At 36.8% G+C, this 19,081-nt stretch overlaps 1 protein-coding gene across 1 annotated transcript in view; it reads right to left on the bottom strand.

Annotated features, from left to right (window-relative positions):
- The window catches only part of LOC121391489 (protocadherin Fat 4-like), a gene marked incomplete at its 3' end in the record, with an annotated part of 32,595 nt that extends 13,820 nt beyond the window's left edge, over nt 1-18,775 (bottom strand). Inside the window, exons 1-5 of the mRNA XM_041523105.1 lie at nt 18,772-18,775; nt 14,936-15,381; nt 10,098-10,230; nt 8,778-8,929; nt 7,709-7,855 (exon numbers count right to left, since the gene is read on the bottom strand). Of these exons, the coding sequence (XP_041379039.1) occupies nt 7,709-7,855; nt 8,778-8,929; nt 10,098-10,230; nt 14,936-15,381; nt 18,772-18,775 (882 nt within the window). The remainder of the gene's footprint in view (nt 1-7,708; nt 7,856-8,777; nt 8,930-10,097; nt 10,231-14,935; nt 15,382-18,771) is intronic.
- Nucleotides 18,776-19,081: the final 306 nt, after the last annotated feature.

A 19,081-nucleotide genomic window follows, 5' to 3' on the forward strand; every position in this document is an offset into this window, starting at 1 on the left:
ATTCCAGGGAGACTTATTTCCCAACCTGGCTCTGGTCAATTTTCACAGTGAAATTAGAAGACTGCTAGGCGCAAGTCTATCGAGCAGTACCCATGCTTGTTACAGTAATGCTATCAGAAGTTTGGCACAGTTTAGATCCTTAATGCATATGGGGGATATATGGCCGGTCCCTATTGAGCATTTACTATTATTCATAGGACACCATTCTACTAAGGGGTCAGCCCCATCTTCCATCGCATCTTACATATCGGGCATTAGTTTTGTGCATAAAGTGCATCAGTGGGAAGACTCGACTTCCTTTTTTATTGTTAAAAAAGCTCTGGAAGGTTTGAAGAGGTTGCATGGCCGGCCTGACTCTAGATCTCCCATTACCCTTGATATTTTAGCTCAAATACACTCAGAATTGAGGCATATTTGTGCATCTAGATATGAATTGTTGTTATTCAGGGCTGTGTATTGCTTGGCCTTTTTCGGTCTGTTCAGAGTGAGTGAACTAGTCTATACTACACCACATGCATCACATAGGCCTTTGTTGTTCTCCGATATAACATTAGATATAGGCAATGTTTCAGAATTGATTGTGACTTTAAGATACTCCAAAACGGATCAAAGTGGTCGTGGTACAACAGTGCATATTCCGCTAATACCAGGTAGTTCGGTTTGTCCTGTTAAAAACATGCGAGAGTTCTTGTTGGTCAGACCTGTCAACAATGGTTATTTGTTTGTCCATTGTGATAGAAAACCCCTCAATCAATATCAGTTCAGTGCAGTATTAACTAAAGTAATTTCTTTCTTGGGTTTACCTCAGGCACACTACAAGTCTCATTCCTTTCGAATAGGTGCTGCAACTACCTTAGCTATGAGAGGAATTTCGTCTGACACAATTCAAGTGTTGGGTCGTTGGAAGTCCACAGCTTTCCAAAAATATGTTAGAGTTCATATGAAATAGGGTTATTGTTGCAGTGTATCAAGTCATGCGCTGCTTCTGGTTAATAATATTCATTGACTTTTTGCAGACGTATGGATAGTGGAAAATCCCCCGCCTCAATACATTGTGTTACATGTCGGTAGTAATGATGTAACAGAGATAGCCACTGCAGAACTGTGTGTGAAGGTAGAAAGAGACATACACAGTCTCACATGAATGGGGTTGACGGATATGTGAAGACATATCCGTGTGGCATGATATGGTGGGCACGCATGTATGATCAACAGCTTTAATACTGTTAATTGCTATATTTATATGGCAGTTATTATTGTGGTTGCTTTGCCATGGAATTTTACACTGGGAAGCTAGTCATCAGTTCTCACATATACCCAGGTAAATGCTTCCTATTGCCCTGCTATGTTGCACACTAGGGGGCGGAAACTTGCTAAGGTTTACCCTGGTAGTTTTTGGTTGGAATGCATTGGTGGGGGTATATGTGAGTGGGTTGGTCTTTCATGTACATGTGTTTGGTATACTCTGCTATGTTGTACACTAGGGAGTTGTTGGGTGCTGTTGTGTCCATTGCCGTGGTAGGTAGATACTCAGCAGGAATCCCACTTATGCGTGTGCATGTTAGTGAACTGCCCTGCTATGTCTCAACACTAGAGGGTAGTACCCAGAGAATTTGGAATATTGTTTGTAGTACATGCCTGCCCACCATATGCTCTTGTCAAATGTGTCATTTAATAAAGAGCTGCGGCCATTTCATCCAAGTACTGTGTCATTGTTTGTTGTGGTATTTATAAGAAAATATCTTAAAATAATAATAATAATAACTCCAAAACCATTAAAAATAACTTCATGAACATTTTAGACATGACCATTGAGCGATTTCTCGTTCCAGCCAGTGCACCATGGCTTGTTTATCAAAGGCCGTGGTATGTGCTAAGCTGTCTGTATGATGATGCACATAAACGATACTAATGAGAAAATGTAACAGGTGTCTTCTCTAAGACTATATGTCAGAATTACCAAATCAGTAATATACGGGTTACTCTGCCCCCCCCCCCCCCCCCCCCCCATATATACAGAAAAGCTAGGTAACGTGAGAAAATACGGCCTTTTGGTTGGCTGACCAATCTCTGACCTACATGTACTTAATTTGTTCTAATTATAGAAAGTTTCCTGACGTGGACTGAAATTTCATCATTTGCATGACCTCAAAGTGTCCTACTACTGATCACCTACTGAACCTGACAGCCTACCTATAAAACCCTTGATTTGGGCCCTTAGTCATGTTAGAAGATTGTGATGAACAGAATTAACATTAGTTTGATTCGCAAGAGAACAATGACAACCAATCCATCAAAAAGATGATGCAGATTCCAATATATATTGGGAGTCAAATGTTTGTTACAGCTACACCATGGAAAAAAGAAATGCTCATACATATCAGAAACGTTTATGGTAATATCGGTATGACATTCCCACCAAGTGTGGAATAGCTGTTAGTATGAAACAGTGGGTTAAACTATCTACATGTGTCCATAACAGCCTTAAAGCAAGGGACTGACAATAAACATTTTGCCATTTAAGATCCAACTTATATGCTAGTGAGGATAAAAAGCACTGCTGGTGTGGACATTAGAAACGTGTGGTGGTGTGATGTTACCCTATAGTCATAACGGAAGTGTATTTGTCTTCACTTCCGACCAGTTGCAGAAGTTTTAAAATTATGGAAAATATTGTGTTAGAACTGAAGTCTATAATACCTTGTGCCTTACAGGTGGATAATCAAAATCTACAACTCGAATGAGGATAACTGACATTCTGTATTGGATGGCCAGAGTATAAAAAGGTTTTGTGATTTATTAGTGCTTGGGCTCCAGATAGATTATTTTAATTTCACTAAAAATGGAATCGGGATATTAAACAATGAACAGTAGCAACAGAAACAGTAGTCACGAACATAACGTTTTGGTTTGTAAATGTTTCAAAAGATCAAATGTAAAATAGTGATTATCAAACAAGATGAGAACACGCATATGAATCACAAAGGAAGTAGTTGTGTAATGCATTGCATTCAAGGTGTATGCCTTCAATGTGCTCTAGTGGTGTCGTTAAACAAAACAAACTTTAACATCAAGATATATGGTTCAATGATTAGAGCAACGTAGTATACTATGGACGAAACTCACCGCATGACTGGAATCATTTGCAATTATAGTGAAAACAAAACAGGGACCTGCGTAGACTAGCAAAAGTATTTTTTATTTCAAATTACAATGATTGGTGCACTTGCATTAAATGGACATACACAGAGGTCTTAAGGAAAACATGTGAATATTGTAAGTGTTCCATTCTTTTCATCATCTTTGCCAATAGAGGAATCATGATCAGTATTATCATCTGCTGATCCAGGAATGATACTTGTTTAATCTAGAACCAATATGCTATCTCAAGTATTTCTTGGTACCCACCTACTGTGGAGAGAACATCTTTAAATAACTTCCATTACAATGACTTAATGTTTATATCGATGGCTTCTTGGAACATGTTCTTTTCTTGATAGCGTTTTTTCTTGCTTTCAAAATGAGGGTGGGATTTAGCTCAGTCTATTGAGTGCTAGCCTGAGGTGCTTGCATCACAAGATCAAACCATGTTGATGAATCTATTTAACTGATTGAGTTTCTTTCTCGTTCCAACCAGGGCAACACAACTGGTAAAAGGCCGTGGTATATGCTTTCCTGTCTGTAATAAAGTACATGTAAAAGATCCCTTGCTGCTAAAAGAAAAATGTAGCAGATTTCCTCTGTTGACTACATGTCAGAAAGACCAACTGTTTGACATCGAATAGCCGAAGATTAATTAATCAATATGCTCTAGTGGTATCATTAAACAAAACAAACTGTAACATTTTGCTTTTAAAATAATCACAATATATGTCTATTCAGTCTCGATCATCAGATGTATGCCTTAGTTTTATAGACTGGATAACAGCTTTGTTTTCTCTGCGCATATTGATTTTCTTCAGACAGGTATCTACCCCATCATCATCTTCGTCGTCTGATATTTTCTCTTTAGAGAGTTCCTTTGCATGGCATATAATAGCAGAGCTGTTTCTCTGACGATGATTGCACATCTTCTGCGACATCCACCATTGCGTTCATACTTTTATACCATTCAGCCATGCAAATGGCTGAGTATGATTAGAACGTAATCCAAGCAGACGGTTGCCCCAATGACGCCGTAAAGGGTTTGCCATCGTCTGTAGAGCCAGATGATGTGTTAGGAAGAGAGTCTGTACACCAAAATAGTTTTAACACACAAAGTGTGTCCTGACACTATCACAGTGAAGGGATGTAGCAACCGAAGAGGCTGCTACTGTTGTTGCTACTGTTGCTACCATTGCAGGGAAGGATTATTTTAAGATTAAAGGAAACTATGTTTGTTTCGTACTTGTCAAAAGCATTTTTTTTTCTCGCAAATGTGACATTGATTCACGATCTTGTCTCTTCAAATTCTCAACGTAAAATGATGATTTCTGACTTGACTTGACTTAACTTAACTTGACTTGGGGTTTTTACATACACGTTGAAAGGACGCTGTTGTAGTACACGCCTGTCATGGGCGCCCGTGTTGGCTAAGGCCAACTCTTCCATCAAGGATATTAAGGCAGGGGATAGGGAGAAAACAGTGTCGGTAGCGGGCTAGGTGATGTTTTGGTGTCATGGTGATTTGACGCATACTTTGGAATGGTTGACAGAAAGCAAAGTTTGAGCTATTTCTTTTTGGCCTTATTTTTTTCTAATGAGTAGCTCATTGTTGGGACCTTTATTTAGCCACTTTGAATTATATAGTAAGACTGCAGTTTGCCTTGGGCTTGTTGCTTGTAGAAATGGGTCCACGTGTTGACGCCGAGAATGTACATGTTGTACTGATCTGACATGTTTCTTCTCTGAAGGTTCTATCTCAAATGATGATCTTGTCAATTGCTCCTTTATTTATATACCTTTTTGCACAAGCATATAAAGGGTCAATTCATGCGATACATCTAGTATGACCCCCGCCCCCCCCTCCGACACACACACACACACACACACACACACACACACACACACAACATAAATCTGTAGTTTTTGCCGACAACACAATTAAGAAAAAGGTTGGAATACAGAAAATGTCTACAGAGATCACAGGAACACGCCATCGGACACACCTAGACCCATAGGGCATAAATGAGAAAACAAAACGTTTTGCTCACATTTTTAAACAAAATAAATATTAAATGCGTGGCTGAAACATTTATACTAGGACATCCACTAATTCACTATCTTCAAGAAGATTTGCTACCACATTGAGAGCTGCTATATTCATATGAAGGGACCTGAGAAGCATAATTAAGTGATATTCACTATGACTTAATGGACATAACATACATTCTATCCGTTTGTCATTAGTATACAAAGGGTGGTCCAGGATGATTATGAACATTTAGTAGTGGGATTCAGAATGCCAATTAACTTCCATCTTCACTACACACATCGAATGATGAATAGGCTGAGTCATAAAAAAGCATACGAGAAATGATGATCACATTCTTCTCATGGGTGGTACTGACTGGTTGATGGTTATCATGGAATACATGCAACGAAATAATCTCACTTTCGTCCCCACCACACCATTCAAATATTATTCCAGGTGCATGTGACGCATATGCCCTACAAGGTTCATGCCTGCAATATGTGCATTCGGCATATGTACCAACCAGTGTAATATGAATCTGGTGAATGTTTGCAACATAATTAAATATGTAAGACACTTTCTCCAAAGAGACAAGGTGGTCAAAACCCTTATCCAAAGAACCGCGTTTGGCATTAATTCCCATGCTGCCCTTAAAATATTTATTAAATAGAAGTCATACTAGTCTAGTATAACCTATGTAAAGTTTTAATGTTAGCTATTTAAAAAAACCCACGAAATTGTCATTAAGCAGTAAACTACAAGATGTGTAATGGACTTACATTTCTAAATATGTGTAATTAAGTGTGTAAATGACAATAACTGTGTTCAATTCTGACACTTACACTGGCTTTCATGGCAGCCAAAGAGGCCATTTTAAACAATGGCCGCCACAACAATCAGAGAATAAATCTCCAATGTTCCTATTTCAAACATATTTCTTAAGATATGTCTTAAAATGCATAATGGCATATTTTCATCATCAAAGACACACATTTGTCCTTGATGGTGATGAGTCGGATGATGATGTTAATATTGAGTGAAACCTTTTAGTTGAAATGTACACATAATATTTGAGGGTATTTAATATAGTATGCTCACCATAATAATAATATAAAAATGCCATATATTCCCTTCTTTTACCTAAGAAACAGAGGTATTTCGGCTCATATAAATTTTATAATATAAACTAAATCCGAATAGTTTTTTAGAATAAAAAGAGACGTTTTAAAACTATATTTAATTTAAAATGGTTATTAACATGTTTTATGACCCTGTATACCATATCCATACATAATATTGACTTATCTGTACTACAATACATGTCCATGTTATAAAGAAACAAAACCGGTCACAATGATGCTATAAGTCAATTTTGGGTACTGACCTTGAACAACGTCAAAATGACCTTGACCTTCATTAGAAAACATTTAACCATATCTTTTGTAATCTACATACTATAACAATTACAATCATGGATGGTTAAAGACATTAACATTCAAGTCTCACGGAATTACATATGCCCCTACACTACAAATTAAGTAAGTATATGGACCAACCTACAGAGAGGATAGCACATACATCCTTTGATATACCTGCCACGGTGTACTGGTTCGAACGAAAAATAACCCAATTGGCCCACCAATGGAAATTAATACTGCTACGTCCTGCCCCAGTGTTTCATGATGTTATTTTCAATAATTCTGGTGACTGATCATTCTAGCTATTTGTTAGTTATTTGTTTCCATGGCAACAGGAACACATGTATAAAAAAAACTCCCTTATAGAAAAAGGCACACACGAGACCACTAGACTGATTTATGTTCAGGGAGTAATGATGTTATCTTGAATGGTTTTGGAGTTGTGGTCTAGAAACAGTGAATTTATACATTTTATTTGTTTTCATGATAACAGAAAAAATATCAAAAATAAAAAATCTTTCATAGCAATCAAACACTACTAGACGACGAGATGATAATGTGTAAAAAGTTTCATGAAACCTTTTTGAACTTTTGGGGAATTGTGCTGCAGAAACTGTGAATCTCGCCATTCTGGCTATTTGTTTTCATGGTAACAACAGAAAATATTGAAAATGAAAACACCCTCATAGCAAAATACACTACTAGGCTACTAGATTAATATTTATAAAATGAGTCATGGAGTTATCTTGAATGATTTTGGACGTGTACTATGGAAACATTACCAGATGGGCAGACGCAAAAATAGATGGCATCCATTTAATATCCCTCACAAACTGTGTTTCGGGGTATAATAATAGTAATAATTATAATAATAGTGTATGCATGAGTGCATGCAAGCGTACGTCTGTGTGTACATCGTTTATAACTAGACGATGGCTCTTTGACTTCTCATAATCCAAGCAAGCTAAATCAGTGAGAGTAGACTAAGAGAACGAGAGAGAGAGAGAGAGAGAGAGAGAGAGAGAGAGAGAGAGAGAGAGAGAGAGAGAGAGAGAGAGAGAGAGAGAGAGAGAGAGAGAGAGAGAGAGAGAGAGAGAAAGAGAGAGAGAGTACATACCATCAGCACATAACTCTTTGTCGTCTCATAATCCAAGGAAGCTGTATTAGTGACTCGTATCTGAACAGTGGTTTGAGTCTGTCCATGATTTGAAGCTGGTTCAAATAACGTAGAGTTGATGGATATGCTGAACTGAGCATGCACACCCTATAGGCAACAAAGACAATGAATGTGTTCTTTATCTGCAAATCATTATATTATTTATTTATGTATGTTCTAATATATGGTTATTCGATGGCTGATCTCAAAGGTCAGAAGAATTCCACCATCATGTGGAAAAAGTCAAACACCATGCTCTCACATCCAAAAATCATGCCCTCGCAAAAACCAACAACAACATGTCCTTTCATTTAAATATATTTCACCATGTCCTTAATTCCAAACACCATGCATTAAAACCCCCCACATTAGATCATGACCTGGCATGCTCTTACATTCAAATAACATGCATTCTGAGAAATAACCTTTTGAGAAATAGATTTGAAAATGTCAATGTTATGATGATATTAAATACGACAATGTTACTGAAAGATACATGCATAATACATACATATCATATATATATATATATGCATTCATATATTAGTATAAACCCACATGTAATTCAGTGCAGGGAGGATGAAATAGCCTTATGTCGTGCTCGCATCGGTCATACCTACTTGGCCCATTAATTTGTCTTGAAGAAAGATCCTCCGCCTCAACGTGTGCACTGCCATGGTACCCTGACTGTGCGCCACATTTTGGTGGAGTGTAAGCATCTGAGAGAAACTAGAAAATATTTATTTGGCCAATGTAATCTTTCGATTCCATCCAGAACTTATCTTACAGTTTCTACATGATACTGACTTTAATTATAAATTTTAATATTATCTATCTGTGATATTTGTAATTTTTGCACAGTTCTTTACACTGTGTTTTAATTTAACTATTGTTTTTTTTATATTAATGTTGATCATCACTTTATTTGTTTACATTTACAATAGTTTGACACCCAATAGTTGATGTATTTTTCGTGCTGGGGTGTCGTTAAACATTCATTAATTCAGTCAGTCCACATATAATTATTTACCTGATCTGAATCTGAGATAATCATTGCATTTACGTTTGTAAATGAAATGGGTATCCCACGTGAATTTTCTCTGATCTTGGCAATGTATGTTGTATTTTGGTTGAAAACTGGGGCATTATCATTGACATCAAGGACATGGATGACAAGAGTAGCTGAAAAAACAAACGTTTCTTTAATCAGAATTATAATAACTATTAGTTACTATTAATTAGGTAAGGTTTATAGAATATGTAGAGTAGAGTATATATATATAGATAGATAGATAGATAAATAGATAGATAGATATAGATAGATATAAAATTATATACATATACATGTAAGATGTATATTAATAATATAAATGTTTCACATAGTTACTTCAGAAAGATCGTCATGCCGAAGTAGGTAACCAAAAAAATAATTGCTATAAACTGAATAATAATGTGTTTTAAACAGTATGTACTAATTTGTATAATATGATTTACAAATAAAAACACCAGGAACCAGGCGTGTTGCTGTGCCCCTCAACTAAAGGACGAAAATGGACGGTTTTTCTGTTCTTATTAATTAAAGATAAAAATGTGTATTGTGCTATATATATATATATATATATATATATATATATATATATATATATATATATATATATATATATATATATATATATATGATAACATATAAAATTTAGAGAAAATGATCTTTTGCTCCAACCTCTTCAAAAGACAAGACATGTTATGCATACTTCCGATTGGACAATGCTACATCAAATGGGTTTCAGTTTCAGATGATATTGCACTGATCTGTGGCTCTGCGAACTGATAAATCATATTTCACTGTTAAAATGGCGATTTCCAGTGGCATTGACAATTAAGTACTATCACTTTTATCGACTGCATTCGAAAATGTAGCATCTTTCAAATGACGTTTTATGTATAACGTGAATAGTGTAAGCGATTAGTACTTGCTAGGTTGTATGGTCCTAGATTGCTTGTATATAATGTGTATATAGTGTGCAATATTTATACCACTCAACCGCTACGTGGTGTCCTGGTATAATATTATTGTGCACTATAAACTCGTGCAATAAATAACATGGCAAAACAACTGGTCTGTAGTTCGGTCTATTTATTTTTTTATTAAACTGATTGATATACAATTATGGCACTGTGTTGAGACCGATATGTTTTATGGAGCACAAAAAATAAATATGGTCTCGGCATCCAGACTTAGACATGAGTTTATTATTGCTGTGTAGTTTGTTTTTTGCTCCATAAAATATCATATTGGTTTTTGTATAGTGTTTGAAAAGATATAACACTCCAAAAAATAAATATAACTCACCTAATGCAGTCTGTAATGAAATACCATGAATATCTTGAACTTTGACAGTTAATGTCACCGTCTCAACCAGTTCACGGTCCAAAATTCCCTTGATAGAGATCCCTCCATTTAAGGAATTAATATCGAAAACACTCTAAAGCCAACAAAAATAAAATATGTATTTAAGATAACGAGTGTGTGAGTATATGTACGTTATGAACTGTCCAAAATAAAAGTCCTTTGCAATAAATGGAATGATAAAATGTGTTATCTGTAAAGGTATCTTTACATTTATAGCAGTCTAAAACATTTTAATTATAATATTATTGCAACTGATAAATAATGTTAATTTAACTTATTTTATTAATAAATAAGGCCTTTAAAATGGGATTTTTGTTTTTTTGCAAACATTTCGTATTGTTTTTCATGAACCTTTTTCGTTATAGCCTTCGTCATTAAATGTACATATAGTCTGGCCGTCAGAATAAGATTTTGGGCTGAATCTTGTTTTGAATAACATAGTTTTTTTATTGTCGATGTTACATATCCAGACCATCCACATTTAGAATCCGAGTGATGCCACGCTGGCATCCTTGAGCAATTTGAGATATTTACATGAATACAAGATGGCCACCAACTATTAATATTATTTCATATATTAGCCATTATATGATACATTTATGTATTTAAAACTGCTAGTTGTGTGTATTTTTACACAATACGAAATTTAGATAAATTTATATTGTAAATAGATCATTTCGTATTTTCAGGAAATCCAAGATGGCCGCCGAATCTAAAAATTTGGCCACATAATTATTCTCAGGTCGCGAACATGTACAATATATTGCCTTTTTTGCATGAGAGAGTTTTGTATTGCGGAATTGGTGTGCAAATACATATAAACATACAGTATTCTGCTTTTGGACTCCGCCCTTTACCATTATAAATCCTTGAACACCTCCAGAAATATGATGGCTGCTTGTATTTCTCGATATATACAGCTGGTGTAGATTTTCTGAAATTGGCAATAATTGTTAATGCAACGTTACAGTTGCGTATCGGCAAAAAGTCCTGAGAAAAAAGCATAGCGTTGCTAGATGCCCATTGTCCAGTTACAGACGTCGTTTCAATTGCTTCCTGTCATTTAGGAGATAATCACATGGAGTTTTTAGATTTGAGGGTGTTATTGTCTATTTGATCTCGCAAATGTCATTTTAGACGAAAGGCGTTACATGTGATGCGTCACATCCAGGGCGTATGGAACGGGATATGGAGTGATATGTTTATAGAAACAACGTTCATACGATACGGGCATGGGAAAGGTGAGATCATTGGAATAACATTAAAACCACAGACCTTTAAGACATGGGCACTCAGTCTCCATGCATGCAGTCAACTGGTTGGAGACATAAGTCGTATGTGTGAGGAAGCTACCTCAAAACACCAGAATGTACACAAGGAGGAGATGAATGCAAGGATTGCGTCAGATAAAGAGGACAGGTCGGGGCTTCGAAAAAAGCTGGAACTTTGTATTGACCCACTCAATCCAGAAGGACACCCAGAAAATGTTGTCAATATTGTCAGTGGGTGCATTGCGCCATCATCAGTGAATGTCCATGACACACTAGCAATTGGTAGCCAGCAAATGAAAGAGTTCGATAAAAGTTGGCCTGCAGGGTTCCATAACACAATTTCCATGAAAGTTTAAACAATGTCAATTACAAAGAAACATGTGAAAGTTGGCGAGACCAATGTCATTGACACGAACATCATATACCCGAGAATCATGGGCCTTCAAGCTAGTTCAAGGGAAGCGTGTGTTGTCATATGAGTTGACACCTGTGGCAACATCAATGTTCACGGATGCTGGAGATCTGTGAATAGCCACATCAAAGTCAACCTTGAAAAAACAGCTTCAAGTAGAACTCTCAGGACGGCATGCTACCGAGGATATTTCTTGCACTGTGATCGATGGATGTGCTTTACTGCAAAGTTAGTGACTTTGTAGCTAGTTTCAAGAAACACATAGGTACAATGTTGGACACAGGCGATGTTCATCTCGTGTTTGATAGGTATCGTGAATACAGTACGAAGTCTGTAACACGACAAACACGAACTGGAAAGGAAGCCAGTAGAGTGCACCAGCTGACTCTTAATACCGAACTTGTGTCACAAAAGGTTGTGCTTCTGGTCACCGCAAACAAGATTCAGCTGATAAATATCATCTGTACAGACATCAGGAACGATTTGGAATTCCACAAGGCTCACACACAGAACCACAAACTCGTGGTCACTGGACAAGATGACCCACCATTTGACATAAGTGACGGCGGTGTTGTGCACTTGCAACACGAAATGAAGACGTCTCACAAGGAAGCCAACACCATTGTTGTTCAGCAATCGATTATGGCTGCCAGGGATAGCACTGGCGTATCGGTCTTGTGTGATGACACAGACGTGTTTGTGTTACTACTGTACCACTACTTAGAGCAGAAACTGACATCTCCATTCCTGATGAAATTTCCAGTGCATGACAGAGCTGTTGTAGACATCCGGGCAATCGTAGCTAAGCATAAACCATATTACCAGGACTTATAGCTACTAACACACTATCGGTATGTTACACAGTTGCATCCTATTTTGCTATTGGCAAAGGCAAGGTATTGAAGACACTACGGGCTGAATACTCACTCTCCCTGTTGGGTGACTTAGATGTCGGAATACCACAGGTCATCGAACAAGCAAGTGCGTTCATTGTAGCATGCTATTGACAATCGAACTGTGTCACAATGTCTGAAGCACGTCTGAAAGTTTGGGCTCTAAGAACTGGGACTGGAACAGCATTCACTCCGAAACTTAGTTTCTTCCTCCAACCACTGAAGCGTTTGTTGAAAATGTAAGAAGGGCACATTTGCAGGCACATGTATGGAAAGAGGCGTTGGTATTAAGCCTGTCCAGCTTGATTCAGTTTAGTATGGTTAGATGAAAGATGATCCAACAAAATCCCTTTCACCTACTATTGAACCCGGCAATGTAGATGTTGCACCTGCAGACATTTTGCAGCTCATCAAGTGCTCGTGTGCAACAGACCCCCTCCCCCCCCCCCCCCCCCCCCCCCCCGTGCAACACTATGAAATGTTGGTGTAGCAAATCGAAGCTTGCATGCACTATATTTTGTACATGTCGTGCAACAAACTGCTGTAATGTTCTCACTAGTTCGGTGGAGTCGGCTGTCGACATTGAAGTTGAATGAAGGAGACACAAGACGGTCGTTCACATCGAACAAACTATTGCCCGTGTAATGAAGGTTGAAAGTCTCCTTGAACAACACTAAACTAATCCACGACTATGTGTAGCCCAGTATGGTCCTCATGAAGAAAATCTAAACTAAAATTGCAATATATAGAAATAAGACCCACAGAATGGAAATGTTACAAAACAAAGATACAAGACGATACACCACCAGCATATCAATGAGGGATTGCAGTACCCATCTGGTAGGCATCGCCCTGTCGCTGGGTTATAAACATTCCGCTGTGGTCATGGTGGTAGTCTAATGTAGTTGGCGTATATTTCATAGAAATCCTGTTGATATTAATTTTGTGTTATGTGGAGCTTCCGTTTTCTCATTTATGTCTGATGTTGTTCCTGTAATTCTTACTATCATTTGGGGATCTTATAGCTATGGTTGTGTTGGGTATCTCGACGCACATGCCTTGATGAATACTTTGCCGTCTCTGTATTACATTTTCTTACATAAGCCATACTGTATTACATTTACAAATATATTGCGAAATAAATATATTTGGCGGCTATCTTGGATTTATGCAAATGAGTCAATATGTTATTTACATCATAAAAGTACCCGAACAATTACTTGTGCCCAATAACCACGTTACAAAGTTTTAAAATTCGTAAATATGCCATGTAATTGCAAATATATGGAATGATATTGAATTTGGCGGCCATCTTGGATTTATGCAAATGAGTCAATATGTTATTTACATCATAAAAGTACCCGAACAATTACTTGTGCCCAATAACCACGTTACAAAGTTTTAAAATTCGTAAATATGCCATGTAATTGCAAATATATGGAATAATATTGAAATTTGACGGCCATCTTGGATTTATGCAAATATCTCAAGGATGCCAGCGTGGATTCTAAATGTGGATGGCCTAGACAAATAAAATCAGCAATAAAAAAACTATGTTATTCAAAACAATGTTAAGCCCCTGACGGCCGGACTAATATGCCCCACTCTATGGTGCTTCTGGTTGATACATATAGTTGCTTCTGGTTTATGAATATAGTTTCTAGAAATGTTCAGTTGTATACATCCAGTGTGATTTTCGTCGTCCTAATGTCTACAGAAGGTCAAGTCAGAGAGATGACGTGATCGTGTGGTGTGCGCTAGACTTTTTCAATTAGGTTCTGTAAGTACCCTGTAGAAACATATCCGACTAACTCGCCATGAGATGTCGTAATTTAGACAACTTCAAATAAAAACAAATTTAAGTATTTACAAGAAATAACATCATTTGACATTTCTCGCTGGTTACCGTAAGTGTCAGACGAAGTTGTAGAATCCTTTTAATTTGTTGTGTTTTGGGTGGGTTTTATTGCATCAGGTGGGTGACATACGTGCATTTTTGTGTTGTAGTTTGCTATGTATTGTGTAGCCAACTTTATAAAATGTCTTGACAAATTATTTTGGATCCTTCTCCCAGTAAAGTACCATACCATAAGTATGTATCTGATGTCATCACTGAATGTATTCCTTTGTTATAGAGCACTTTACATGTTGTGTTTTTGCTGGGAAAAGAGTGACTCAAATATATTTGTTTGAGATGAATACCTGAAGTGTTTTGATGGCAACTTTTTCACGCTGATTGTTGAGTGCAGAAGACAAGGACCACTCTAGACTGTAGCTTAAGTTGTGGTTAGTATCTGGATCTGTTGCGGTAAACCTGTATACAAAAACCGTACCACTCGACGTTGTTTCATTAACACGAATTTTAACAGAATCTTTGGTAAACTGTGGTAATTGATCATTGACATCAGTGACAGTAACATGAATTGTCGTCGAACCATTGTGAGGTGGCGTTCCTCTGTCAGTAGCCAGCACAGTCAGGGAATATGAGGAATTTCGTTCACGATCTAGTTCTCCTGCCACTTTGATCAGTCCTTTTTTACTGTCGATTCTAAACTTGTCGGATCCTGGTCCAGACAGCTCATAAAACACCTCACTGTTCTGTTTGGTTCCATCTTCATCCGTTGCTGTAACAGTTGTCACACTTGTCTCTGCAATACAGAGCACAATGAATGGAAATAAAGATTCCTGAACATGAATTAATCTATGACAATGTAAAAAACCAACAAAAAAACCCACCAAACCAACGCCACACACTAGGATTTTATTAGTGGGAATAAAAATTATATATACATATACATATACATACACACACACATACACACACACACACACACACACACACACACACACACATATACACACAGGCATATACATGTATATATGTGTGTGTGTGTGTGTGCGTGCGTGCGTGCGTGCGTGCGTGTGTGTGTAAGGAAATGTTTTATTTAACAAATATTCTTTCCGTAAGTGTCGATTACATATTTTCGTTGATCACATTTCACATGCCTAGATATGAAAAAGTTTAAAGAAAAGAAATATTTTATTTGACTGTTCACACAACACATTTTATTTACGGTTATATGGCGTCATTCATATGGTTACAGATCACACAAATATTGAGAGAGGAAACCCGCTGTCGCCACTTCATGGGCTACTCTTTTCGGTAAGCAGCAAGGGATCTTTTATATGCACCATCCCACAGACAGGGTAGCACATACTACGGCCTTTGATATACCAGTCGTGGTGCACTGGCTGGAACGAGAAATAGCCCAATGGGCCCACCGATGGGGATCGATGCCACATCGACCGCACATCGAGCGAACGCTGTACCACTGGGCTACGTCCCGCCCGTGTGTGTGTGGAATGCTTATTTTACATTTTGCATCTGAATAACTGTAATGTTAGGCAAATCATTTGCATATTTTAACCAGTTAGTGGCCAAAAAAACCCAACCCCGCACAAGGGAGCTATATTGTATTTTGACCTATATCAAATGGTTGCGTCACTTAACATCTATTGGTTGACACGCCAAAATATATTTTTAAGTGCAAAATGTAATTTGATTCTGAAACATATAATTACTGATGATTATATGAAATGGGACATGTTCTGGGTCAACCATGAAGTGAGTGATTCTGTACTTCAATCTGTGCTCCTTGTTTAAATAGTTATACTTATTTCACTAATAATACAGATTATGAATGCTCTGTTTATTATATAACTATGTATACTTGATATTTTTTTTTTTTTTTTTTTTTTTTTTTAAAGTTTATTATTCTCAGAAAATAAATACGGTAATGCCAGGGTTGGGGGCTCTGGTATCACCACCTTACATTAATGTTATAGGATACACGCTATATAAGAATACCAATGATATGTTATACTAGTAATAAACATATTATCACAAAAAGGAAAGAAGAACTAATAGAAGGAAGTAAAATAAACAAATAGAACAAAATAATACAATGATAATGATAATGAAGACAAATAAATAAATAATCCCTAGCGTTGTTGTCGGCTAATAAGTTTATCAACAGTGTACTTTACATTCCCCTATGCATCGAGGTTGGCTTTGTCAGAATATAGCACCGCATTTTGAAAGATCTTAAGTACTAACTATCTATATGGCCACTATATCCCACTTGTTTCTGAAATGGTCATTATGTACATAAATATACTTTTCAATATTTCTATTATATTTTATTATACTAATAGCTTCAGAAAATTTAGGATATCGTTTTGCACATTTACTTTTTGCTCGTGGACATACTGGAAATACTTTCTTTTTGAAGTTTGGTATATATGTAACTTTGTAGAAACGTTTCGCAATTAGTTTCTAAACTGGTTATCGAAATAGTGTAATCACTTATTTAACTTAAAACAGCCTCTTGAACTAGTCATATTTGGATTTAAAGACAGCACTAAAACAGATAATATGTTTTATATGTTGCTATGTTTGGCTAAGTATTTCATTTATAAATGGAAAGTTTTAAATGTTAAGTTAAATATTATTCATTAAAAAAAAGGAAACAAATATACACTAACGAACAACATTAAAGGAAGGGACAATTAAGGCATTTGACCTGGTATGTATATTCAACGATATATAATGCACATTATTGCTTAATATCAACAAGTATAATCGTATAGTTAATTAATAAAACGGTTAAATGTGAAGGCTATTATATATAACGGGCGCAGCCATTTTGTATCAACCCAGTGAATACGCCCTCTAGCGAGCTGGTGGTTACGTAATACCTATGGTGTCACGTCAGGAATTAGTCTTCGAACTAAAAAAACAAACATACCTGATTTTTTGTGGATGCATCGCAATATTCTGTAATAATAGTCATCACAGTAGGCCAGCAACAATGATATATTATTTTTAATACAAAATAAACCACCATTGTCAAAGTGTTGAAATAACTATTATGTTTTGTATATAAATTAACCCACGTACTGAAATAATAATCGGAGTGTTTTCTTAGTTAATTGGTCTTTTCTTTCCGTGGCCTGTACCTGTGGTTCCTGATTGGCAGGTGTATATTTAGACGGTCCCCAGACACTGTGTCTTGACACACTAAAAAGATGTGCCTCTTTTATTAAGATCACAGGGTATTGTGTGTTAACCGTACAGACACCCCTCTAATCGTAATCGATCTGCCATGCTGTTTTATTACTGTAATTCTGTAAAACCCTTGATTAATTTGACTTTCCAATCTAAAATCACAAAAATTACCAATTACGTAGTCCCAAAGAAAAGAAAACTATCACTTGGGTATCGTGAGTGGTCGTTTTTACTCGAACGTAGCATACCAATAGGCCTAATAATATGCATTTTTTTCTTTGGATTTTAAAAAAAAGAAAAATGCTATAACTCCATTTCGTTCTGTTGATGCAAATTGAAATATATTTAGTTAAATAGTTTATTATACTGTCAAGTCATTTATGTTGTTTTACATGTCAGGTTAATGAAAGCGAAGAGCCTTGTCGTAAATTAGAGCGTTTGTTTACACTGTGCATAGAGGAGATGGACGAAGCTGACGTCACTTCGCCCCAAGCTATATACACCGGACGTCACAAAAACGAAACAAAATAGCTGCCCCCAGTTAGCAGGAATAATCATGGCTTTTTATTAACTCTAAAATTACGCGTTTTTCATTTGTTAAACTGTCAGTATGTGTTGGTGGTCCGGGTATGCATCTTTCCAACACATAAAGCTCTTGTTTGAGTTTACCTTTAATAACCAAATTTACGAAGCATGTTTATGTCTTACACGCGTCTAACTACATATATTTGTAATGCCTAAACACCTGCGTTTAAGAAAAACAGGCTTCGTAAATTCGGCCACTTTATTATCTTAATAAGCAAGAGATAGGGGAAATTATCAGTGTGTTTCATAAGATGGGTTTGGCGCCTAAATATGATACACCTGAGGAATTAAAAGCATGGATTACAGGCATGTCTCAACAACAGGAGCCGATTGTCAAGACTGATGATCCTTTACCCCCATCCAAGGAATCTGCTGTTGCTTTTACCCATTTTCCTAAATTATCCTTCTTTAGTGGAGATGGACAGGGAAAAGATACTTCATTTGACTTGTGGATTTGATTGTTTATTCAGGATAAGACTCACAGTTCCGAGGTCATCAATCAGGCCATCATGCTCAGGTGGCTATGCAGCTGGGTCCTAAAGCTTCTATTTCAGATGTTTTGACGAAACTTAGAAGTATTTTTGGGACAGTGCAGAGAAGCTTTGATGGCACAATTCCATAATGCGGGTCAGGGTGTTGAAGAGGATATAGCGACCTGGGGATGTCGAATGGAAAACCTTTTGCCAGAGCAGGAT

The sequence above is a fragment of the Gigantopelta aegis genome, unplaced genomic scaffold (assembly GCF_016097555.1).
Source record: "Gigantopelta aegis isolate Gae_Host unplaced genomic scaffold, Gae_host_genome ctg2552_pilon_pilon:::debris, whole genome shotgun sequence".
Taxonomy (NCBI): domain Eukaryota; kingdom Metazoa; phylum Mollusca; class Gastropoda; order Neomphalida; family Peltospiridae; genus Gigantopelta; species Gigantopelta aegis.